We start from the raw sequence: 11,059 nt of genomic DNA, 5'->3' as shown, positions 1-11,059 counted from the left end.
GACTTTTTCAGCAGGATTCGGCCGACTGAAAACGAATCTGAATCCTAATTTGCATATGTAAATTAGGGGCAGGTAGGGAAATCACGTGGCTTTTCATCACAAAAGAAGATTTTTTTCCACTTTTTCCTTTCCTGCCCCTAATTTGCATATGCAAATTATTATTCGGTTTCGGTTCGGTATTCGCTGTATCTTTCACCAAGGATTCAGCCGAATCCCAAATAGTGGTTTCGGTGCATCCCTAGTTTGGGTGCAGTTGGAAGAACCTGGTAAAGATAGTTTTCTCGTGTTACAATTTAATTGAAATAATTATTTAAAGGGAAACAGAATTCCAAAGAACTTAGTATGTGGCTAATGCTGTGAAACAAGAGTTAATTTATTACTGTGCTCATATCATACACTTGGCACCCTGTTCTGTCCTCATCTCCCTACTTATCATCCATGGGTATAGTTGATTACGTTCTTGATACAGGGGTTGCTATGGTGAAGCTCTATTGTGATATCATATACAAATACAAAGAATGGAACGGCCATGGGGACCTGCTGCGCCACCCACTATATGTACAGTCTGTATAATTCGCTGCAGTGTAGTGGGGGGACTCCAGTTGCACCTCTATATGCAGAATAAGGGGTCTGATATGGGAATCTATATGCATCAAGATATGCAAGTTTAGTGTAAAGGTTGGAGACAGTATGGAATATCACCAGGCAGCAGATGTTTTTTCAGTCTATTTATTGCAGGGTATACATGGTATAAAAAGTATAAAAACAAATACAAAACATACATTGGATATTTCTATATAAAGTAAATTCTCTGTTACTAAAAATCTTTTCACATTTTAAAAAGCAAATTGTTGACGTAGCGATAGGCCCATTGTCGAGTAATCCTTAGCAGCCAATCAGATCAGTGGATTCTGGTTTTATTATTCTCACTACTGATTGGTTGTTGCCACTGGAGGAACAAATCGGAGGTTTACTTTTAATATTCGGATCATGGGCAACTGCTGTTGGTTGCTATGGATTGCTACATAACAGGGGACCCCAGGACTTATTAATAAAGAAATACACTGATATAGGCACAGAAAAAAGGAGACAATATCCAAAATTCAGAAATAGAAAACAAAGGTATAAAAAATGAAATGAAAGGGAAATACACAAATATTCAACTAATGAGCAAATTAATGAAATATCTCAAATAATGAGCGATAATGGAATATGTAAGATGGTAATAACTATATTTGTAAGAGAATAATATACACATGCTTTTGCTTTAATCGTGTCCCCTAGGGTTCAGTCACTTAGCCTTTAAAGGGGTTGTTCACCTTTAAACAAACTGTTAGTATGATGTAGAGAGTAAGATTCTTATTTGTGGTTTTGAGTTATTTCACTTTTTATTCAGCAGCTCTCCAGTTTGTAATTTCAGCCATCTGGTTGCTAGGATCCAAATTCCCCTAGCAACCCTGCATTGATTTGAATAAGAGACTGGAATATGAATAGGAGAGGCCTGAATAGAACAAAGAGTAATAAAAAGTAGCAATAACAATACTGGGCAGATTTATCAAAGGTATGTGAATTTTTTTACTCGAATGAAACCGAATGTACTCACAATTCGACAACAATTTGATTCACATTCGATTCATATTTGTTTCGAATACGAATGAAATTCGAATCGAATTTTCCTCTGCCATTGGTTTGTAAGTGCAGTCGGCCGGTTTTAGGTGGCGAATATTTGAATTAGAATTGATCCCATTGTGTGATAAATCTCCCATTGAAATTTACATGCAAATTGGGGGATTAAAATTCGAATCTGTGTATTTTGACACCAAAAAATAAAATGTAAAATTCTAATTCACTATTCGTCCTTTAATAAATCTGCCCCTACATCTGTAGCCTTACAGAGCCTTTGTTTTTAGATGGGGTCAGTGACCCCTCATTTGAAAGATGGAATAAAGTCAAAAGACGGTGTCTAATAATTCAAAAAGTATAAAAAAATAAGAGTAAATGAATTTCTTATAATCTGCCATTTTATGACCTACTAAAAGTTAACTCAAAGATGAACTGCCCCTTTGATGACATTTCAGCCAAACTTTGGTGCTATGAGAATAAGCAAATAACAGGGAATGGAGCAAATGCAAATGGAGCGAAGGTAGAAGAAAACACAGAGAAGCTTATATGCTGCACAGGGAAATAGCAACGTAGATCGAATGCCCATTGACAGGTCCCAAATTGTCACATTTCACCAGGGAATCAGGAATTAAAGGCAATTATTCATTTTCAAAGTGGAAACAAGAGGACCACAACACGTCTAGAGCCACTTGCACCTAACACTTTAGTGGTTGCACCCGTTGGGTAAATTACGCTCAGTTGCAATATGGGTGTTCCAGCACCCCTGACACTCTATAACTAACCCAACTTTATTGGAGTCACATGTAAAGGGAGCCATGGATTTTGTAGTTCTAGGGCTTCATTTGCACCCGCAGGTCTGGAGAGCGCAGGTATATAAGCGCTCAAGACTTATTGGAGTTTATTCACAGCTGGAGCTGCCATGTTGCTTAGGTGTGCTCCATAGACATCAGCAGAACATCCCTAATAAACATTGTCATTGTGTTTTTGCAATCAGGTACTAAAGGCTCTTCCATCAAAAAAAAACCAATATGGCGCCCCACCTATAATAAATGCAAACCTACAGCAAATGAATGCTCCATTGCTATAATAATCTCTACCCTCGTACGTTCACAGGGGGATTCTGTGGAAGTTTGTGCCTTTATGTAATAATCCAACTATACAAAGCCGCAGTTATCTATACATGGATATATAAACTAAGCATCCCCTATCAACATAAGCCTCAGCTCAGGATGTATATACGGAGGATTAAATCCCGTATACCAAGGGTCAGGCTGTTGAGTTTGTAGACCCAAATATATGAAGCCCAACAGGAACAGAACAAGAAAAAAATAACAAAGATTTGATAGTAGGCGAGGGGGTGATGGCGCCCCTATAATTAGAGCATATAGAGAAGTGAAGGAAGTTGACTTGGACCCATGGTTGGATCTTTCAATGCAGAGACTTCAGAGCACCCACAAGTCAGACACACGGCTGGTCCATCCTCATCTTCTGCAGCAGAAAGAGAACATATTGTCAGCAGATGTTCCCAAACCCCAAATACAATGTAGGAGGGGAATCTATGACAGATGGAGGCATTAAAGCAACAATTTGCTAAGCGAATGTCTGACATCCATCTCTAGGAACCCATAAATCAGCCGGCACTGGGAGAAACGGGAGAGGAATGTGCAGAGAAACATCAGCCGCCGCTCACCAAAGCCAACAGGATTTATTCTACTTTAGCCCCTTAGATGATGGGTTGAGACTTGCTAAGCCACCCAGGATCAGGCCCTGTCAAGTTTATGGGTGACGGGTGACTCAGGAAGTGCAGGGTGCACTAAAAAATGCCCAGAGATCTGCATTGCACCCATGAACACAGCACTGGGTGTCACCCTCCTGCTCCCCAACCCTCATTCACAGGCACAAAGTGGGGAGCAACAGCCGCAGCCCTGTCCAGACTTTATCCTAAACGATTACAAGTGAGATAAGCCTCCTGCTATTGTCCCTATTGATCTCAGACTGCACATTCCTAATCCTACCATTATCCATGAGTTGGAGGGTCCCCTCTGTTTCTTCTCTCTCCTGCTCCTCTTGCCGTGTTCTTCTTTTTTCCTGATTTCTTCCCCAGTTTGTCCAACTTCTGCATCAGCTTATTAACCCACTTCAGCCCTTGGGTGGAACACAGCTGCTTGTTGGTTTTAGTAATGAACCTGGAGAAACAAAGAGAACGAGATGGAAATAAAAGGCAACACTTATTACTACAACCGGGAAACAAGTTAGGGCCAATAGTAGACTATAAACATGATTGTAGAGCTCAGTGCCAAGCAGAGGCCACAAAAGCCAACTGAAGGTTAGCAAATATAAAAAAAATGGGGTTAGATGGAAAGGTGGGAATAATTCTGTATAGACAAGTAATTAGAAAGGGGAATGGATGATCTCACTTACAATGAAGACTTTTCAAACTGGGGTTAGATGGGATGTATGTATAACTTTATGTAAATATATAAGAGGGAAAGATCACTATAGGGTAGTCAGGTTATGGGATTTATTGGTGGGAGGAAAGGAGATCTCACCATCAGCATAGGAAGGGCTTCTTTACTTAAAGGACAGTCAGGTTATGGGATTCCCTACCAAGAGAGAGGAATAAGTGATTCATTGGTGGGGAGGAAAGGAGATCTCACCATCAGCATAGGGAGGGGTTCTTTACTGTAAGGACAGTCAGGTTATGGGATTCCCTACCAAGAGAGGGGGAATGAGTGATTCATTGGTGGGGAGGAAAGGAGATCTCACCATCAGCATAGGAAGGGGTTCTTTACTGTAAAGGCAGTCAGGTTAAGGAAATTGGTGAGATTTATACTGATTATATGGATATTTACTGTATATGCTGGATACAATTCTAGAAGAAAATACATTTTAAATGAGTGGTTCACCTTTAAGTTAACCTTTAGTAGGTAATATAATGTCCTATTCCTAACAACCTTACAGTTGATCTTCATCAAATTTTTTTTTTTTACAGTTTTTGAGTTATTTTCCTTCCTCTTCTACCCTTTCCAGCTGTCAGATGGGGGTCCCTGACCCTGGCAGACACAAACCTATCGCTCTGGGAGGCTACACACGTATTATTATTGTTACGTTTTATTCTTTGTCTTTTCATTCAGCCCCACTCCTGTTCATATCCCAGTCCATCCTAAAATCCACTGCCTGGTTGCTAAGGTAAACAAAACCCTAGCAACCAAATAGCTGCTGCAATTCCAAACTGAGCTGCTGAACTAAATAACTGAGAAACCAAAAAAAAAACAAAACAATTGCAAATGTTCTCAAGACATCAATGTCTATTCCAGACTGAAAGTTAATTTAAAGGTGAACAAACTGTCAAGGATTGATGAAGGACTGGGGTTCTCACTTACACCACGGCGTTTTTGGGGCACCCATTATTCTGGCTCTGGATCTGATAGGCTCTGACAGCCCCCAAGGGAATTCGCTTGTCACTGGTTCTAAGGCAGCAATCTGCAACGATGTTCCCTGTACCTGCAATAAAGGAGAGCATTTAAAGGCAACACTAACCTCCCCAATGATTTCTCTCCAAGCCCCGCCCCTATACTCCCCGTAGAGCCCTCGACTCCTCCCTTCCCTGTAGACCCCTCCCCATGTACAAAGCTGTTATCTTCAGCAAGTGTTAAATGTGCCATAAAAAGGTAACAAAGTGGAAGAATTCACATAAATCTTTGTGCAGCATTTTATATCTGATTTTCCTGAGCAGCAAGTTCATAGTCTGTCCCAATACCTGGGCCGGGTCTGGAGCGGAGCCAAATAAATATTCTGTTTCCTTAATCTGGCGACAGTGCAATTATAACTCACATCATGAAGCCTGGCCTTAGGGCACCCAGAAGCTCAATAACCAGTTATGTATTTCAACCAGCTCAGTATTTTTAGGGGTAGAATATTTAGCACCCCTTTATAAATCTGAAACCACTTAGAGCAAGTTCCCTTTCTGGGGTTAATAACACTTAAAATAATCTGTTAACGGGTTTATTCCCCTTTAAATTAACTTTAGTATGAAGTAGAGAGTATTTTGTGTTTTTATTTTACTTAATTAGCTTTTTATTCAGCAGCTCTCCAGTTTGCAGCAAGCAGGTTGCTAGGGTCTTAATAACCCTAGCAACCATGCACTGATTTGAATAAGAGACTGGAATATGAATAGGAGAGGCCTGAATAGAAAGAGCAGTAATAAAAAGTAACAATAACAATACATTTGTAGCCTTACAGAGCATTTGTTTTATAAATGGGGTCAGCAACCCCCCTTTGAAAGCTGAAAAGAGTCAGAAGCAGAAGGCAAATAATTCAAAAACTATAAAAAAATTTAAAACCAATTGGAAAGTTGCTTAGAATTAGCCATTCTGTAACATACTAATAGTTAACGTAAAGGCAAACCACCCCTTTAAGTATCAGAATTCTCATTAAATGCACCATTTGTGTTCATTCCCGTCTACTGAGAAGCCGCACATGAATTAGACACCTTATTTAGCCAGAATGGGGCAATTACTTACAGGCTGCCTGCCCTATTTATGATTCATATGCAAGGGGCAAAATGCAAAAAGTGGGTGCAAAGATTGCCTGTTTCTTCCACTTTGCACCCTTGGTCGAGTAAGGGCTCTTACACTTTTTTTTCCTGCGCTCTCCTGCGTTGCGCTTTCTTCCATTCAGCCGCAGGGGAGAGCAGGATTATTGTGATGGGGGCTGTACTCACACAGACGCATGCGCCGAACGCAGGTGAAATGCAACATGCTGCGTCCTACCTGCATTTGACGCTTACATGCAACTGTGTGAGTACAGCCCCATTGACAATAATTGAGTGCGTCTACTCCTGCGCTGCCCTGCGGCTGAACGGAGGAAAGTGCAACGCAGGGGAGAGCAGAAAAAAACGCCCTTGCGTAAGAGCTCTTACTGAGCCCAGGCAAATGCTCAAGCACCAGGTGAAGGGGAAGGGTTTATATAAAGATCAGCAGTGATTGGCTGCTTCTTATTTGGCATTGATGCGAATGGGATTTATTATGGGAAGATAAGTGGAAAGTTTATCAAAAACCTCTCAACTGCCTCCCAGAATTTAAAGGAGGTGTTCACCTTTAAAATAACTTTTATTATGATGTACAGAATGATATTTGGAGACAATTTTTGAGTTATTTAGCTTTTTAATTTAGCAGCTCTCCAGTTTGCAATGTCAGCCATCTGCTTGCTAGGGTCCTAATTACCTAGCAACCATGCATTGATATGAATAAGAGACTGGAATATGAATAGGAGAGGCCTGAATAGAAAGAGGAGTAATAAAAAGTAGCAAAGTAGCCTTACAGAGCATTTGTTTTTAGATGGGGCCAGGGACCCCCCATTTGAAAGATGGAAAAATAAATAATGAAGACCATTTGAAAAGAATTAGCCATTGTATCACATATTAAAAGACCCCGTTAAAAGGCAAAGAGGTCCCTGGTATAATGAGACCAATGAGATTTAGCGCCAGGTCTAATAACCCAAAATAACCAACCCAAGCCGAGTGACCAGATTTGAATGTTTTGCTATGGCCTAAAGAAGGTGTGTGAGGCTTAAGTTGTCCTTATGTGTGTCCCACCAGCTCCTTTCCCTGCTCCCCCCAAACCGAAACCATCTTGTTCTGCCCAATCCAACTGGATTGATCTTCTGTGAGGAACACGCTGACACCTCTTGGCTTGGCTTCATACACCTCCTACATTTATTTCTCACGATAAATGTTTTCCTTCCGTAGGTGTCAATACATTTTGCCTTTCAAGTGGATACGAGCCCCCCAGGTCGCTGTGCAATGTGTTCCACAGATACCCAGGCCACAGGGAAGTCTCCACTGATCTGATTGTAAGCTCCACTGTCTACCAGGCTGGGAAGGGGGGTATCTGATTGGGCCCAGGGGTCAATCTCCGCACATACAGGAGGCAAAGTGGAGAGACAATTTGGCTGCTCATCACACAAATAAACTCTGGCACATAAACCTCTGTAATGCTGAGAAAAAGAAAGATACAGGTATAGGATCCGTTATCCGGAAACCCGTTATACAGAAAGTTCCAAATTACAGAATTAGCATCTCCTATATAAATTAGACTATAATCAAATAACTCAAATTTTTAAAAAGGATTTCCAGTAGTTTGTACTTAATCCCAACTAAAATATAATTAATCCTTATTGGAAGCAAAACCAGACTATTGGCTTTATTTAATGTTTATATGATTTTTTAAAGAAGACTTAAGATCTATGGAGATCCAAATTACGGAAAGATCCGTTATACGGAAAACCCCAGGTCCAGAGCCTTCTGGATAACAGCTCCCATACCTGTATTTAATACACAAAAGCCATGAATATCTTGTAAATGATATCCTTATAAACGGTGAGTAGTGACGTCATCAGTTATAGACGGTGAGTAGTGATGTCATTTTTGCCACATGACTCACTAAAATTTGTGTATTATAATAAATAAAGTACCGTTTGTTGGAAAATATGAGGATATTAGAAGTAACCTCAGAGTTCCATGACCTGTATCAAAGCACTCGTGTTTTTATATAGTCATGAAACTCCTCGGTGACTTATAATATCCTTATATTTTACAATAGGGGGTACTTTATTCACTGTATATATACTGGCCAGCTTGTCCCTGCGAAGGTTCTATGATATGGGGGTTATACTGTGTCTATATATTATACTGTTACTATATAACTGCAGTCTGCACTGCTTTCTGTTCAGCCATGAAGAATGCATCTAAATTCATTTAGACATTTATTTGTGCTGGAATTTCAGTCTGATCCAAACTAAGTGGAAAAGAGTTAACAAATGAAGCAGCCGGAAAATATGTTCAAGTTCTGTTTAACTACTGCAGCCAATTGGCTCTCACATACAGTGTCACATGACTGTGTTCAGCTCTACAGCAGCCAATATGGAATCCACAGCCTGCATGGCTAATTAGCTAATTCATTTAGATGCATGGCTGCACATAAATCAGTTCAGTCTGCAGCATGCATCTAAATGAATTAGCTAATTAGCCATGCAGGCTGTGGATTCCATATGTATTTGGTTTGAAAGGGGTGAGGTGGTAACCCTAAGCCAATGGCAGAATACCAACAGGCAAAGCAAACATTTTGGAGCGTCTGTGGCCAGGGGGGTACATCTGATTTTCATTTGATGGAATTTATAAGGATGAATTTTGGGCCTTTTCCCGGTTTGTGTTGGAAATGATTATCCTTTAGGGCTCTTACACATGAGCGTTCTGACCTGCGCTCCCCTGCGTTCCGTTTTTTGGCGTTCAGCCGCAGGGGAGCGCAGGAATAGACGCAAGTCATTATTTGAAATGGGGCTGTACTCACTCAGGCGCGTGTAGGCGCCGAACGCAGGAAAAATGCAGCATGTTGCGCAGGTCAAAACGCTCATGTGTAAGAGCCCTAATACAGAGCTGCTCCGTTTCTCATTGATAAAGCTCACTGCATCAGTGGAGCTTGCAATCTAATTGCAGAATCACATGAGCAAAGTCTAGTTAAGCTGTCTGCATGATTTTGGGGTGTGGGAGGAACATACAAGGGGCCATTTACCCCAAACACAAGTGCAAGAGTATAAGGACCACAAGAGCTTGCAGTCAAGTCTGTTCTGCATCTAGTGGCATTGAGGTCTGCCCCCTGGTGCTCCCTAACTATCATGTCTCATAAATGAGGGGTCATTGCTTGCCCCACCTGCCCCTCATGAATACAGTGCTGCAATTGTGGGGCAAATATATAACTACGGCAATGTTTCCATGTGCAGACCAAACCGTGGATGATTGCACCAATTTTTTGCACTTTGCCCTGCACTTAGTAATATAGAGCCCTGGCTGGAATTGAACCCAGGGCAGCAGTAATTAGTGTTGGTGCATCTAGGACAGGATTAATAGGAGGGGTGGAGCTAAATGCAGCAATAAAAGCAATGCCAATGTTATTGATAGGGAAGAAAGATCATAGTGATAGGAAGGCTGTATATGTATTTGTAACAAAAAGCACCCCAAGTCCTTGCTACAAGAACCCCCATACTACACATGGCTAGAAATGAGGTTCCCCTGTAATAAAAAAAAGCTGATGGTACAGGTTTGCTGATTATTCAATTCTGATGCTAATTGCACTGGTTTCTGTGCCATGTATTAATTACTAATCAGCCTTATATTGTGACATTTCTATTCTATGTGTACTGTATATTGTGAGTGGCTCCCTAAGCTCAGTAAGTGACAGCAGCACAGAGCATGTGCAGTGAATCAGCAGAAAAGAAGATGGGGAGCTACTGGGGCATCTTTGGAGACACAGATCTTTACTGCTAAAGGGCTGTGGTTGCCTTGGGCTGGTACAGATGCACAAAACATCATGTACAACTTAGCAGTTGGTTGTCATTTTATTCTATTATGTGTGGATTTTGAATTATTTAGCCTTCTATTCAGCAGCTCTCCAGTTTGGGATTTCAAAACTATCTGGTTACCAGGGTCCAAATTACACTAGCAATCAAGTAGTGAATGTAAAGAGTGTAAATGAGAGATATGGAATAAAAAAAGCAATAATAATAATAATAAAACTGTAGCCTCAGAGAGCAATAGTTTTTTGGCTGCTGGGGTCGGTGACCCCCTTTTGAAATCGGAAATGAATTAGAAGAAAGGGGAAAATAATGTAGCAGAAACCAGTTCGTTATCAGACCTGGAGGACTGGAGGGCTTCTGCTACATTATTTTAGAGTCAGAACTAGAGAACAGAACAGCAAGAACATGTCATTTCCATTTTAAAACAAAAAAGAAAACATTTCCCCAGCAACAAGCAGAGACATCACCCGGGGCTGATATATTTGGAGGCTACGGAGACTTAACTCCCAGTAGCCAGAGAACATACCTTGCATGTAGACAGTGTCGCACAGAAGCACAACCAGCACAGCGAGGGGCAGCAGGGTCCAAATGGGTCTCATGTTGGTACTGGACCGGCACACAGTGATGCAGCAGGTGAGATGTGGTTAGTGAGCTGTTAGTGAGCTGTTAGTGAGCTGTTAGTGAGCTGTTAGTGAGCTGTTAGTGAGCTGTTAGAGTGCAGCCCAACTCTCCAGTGAAGCCCCCACTGTGCAGCCTTCTATTTATACTCCCAGCTGGAAATGCTTCTATTACAAGAGCCTGGCCCAGATCCAAAGCCACAAGCTTCTCCCACTTCAGTCTGTCACTTCTCATCAGCCCGGGGCTCATATACAAACTCACTCTCATTGGATCTCGTCACAATCACAGGTTTAGTTTCATTTCCCTGCTGAGCCTCCCGACAATACCTGTCCCTACAGATATTCCTCCTCCGCTCCCATAATTCTGCCTCTATGGATCAAAAGCACTAACAACGCCCAATAAACTCTACCTGATATCTAACATATCTGATAAGGGAGGTTTAATAACCTTGTTTGCTGCCATTCTG

General features: G+C 41.3%; 1 protein-coding gene across 2 annotated transcripts; it reads right to left on the bottom strand.

The window, feature by feature from the left end:
* Positions 1 to 1,936: 1,936 nt before the first annotated feature.
* Positions 1,937 to 10,714, bottom strand: LOC108718818 (C-C motif chemokine 19). Of its 2 annotated transcripts, none has more exons than XM_018267297.2 (4): positions 10,502 to 10,714; positions 5,007 to 5,127; positions 3,639 to 3,809; positions 1,937 to 3,111 (listed from the first exon to the last, which is right to left on the bottom strand). In XM_018267297.2, the coding sequence occupies exons 1-3, from the start codon at positions 10,572 to 10,574 to the stop codon at positions 3,641 to 3,643; spliced, it is 363 nt and encodes a 120-aa protein (XP_018122786.1). In that variant the 5' UTR covers positions 10,575 to 10,714; the 3' UTR covers positions 1,937 to 3,111; positions 3,639 to 3,640. The 2 variants fall into 2 exon arrangements, with proteins under 2 accessions (XP_018122786.1, XP_041426287.1); XM_041570353.1 differs by having other exon boundaries at positions 1,937 to 3,108.
* Positions 10,715 to 11,059: the final 345 nt, after the last annotated feature.

This window comes from Xenopus laevis, chromosome 1L (genome assembly GCF_017654675.1).
Source record: "Xenopus laevis strain J_2021 chromosome 1L, Xenopus_laevis_v10.1, whole genome shotgun sequence".
NCBI classification, from domain to species: Eukaryota; Metazoa; Chordata; class Amphibia; order Anura; family Pipidae; genus Xenopus; species Xenopus laevis.
This window is presented reverse-complemented; position numbering and strand designations above follow the sequence as displayed.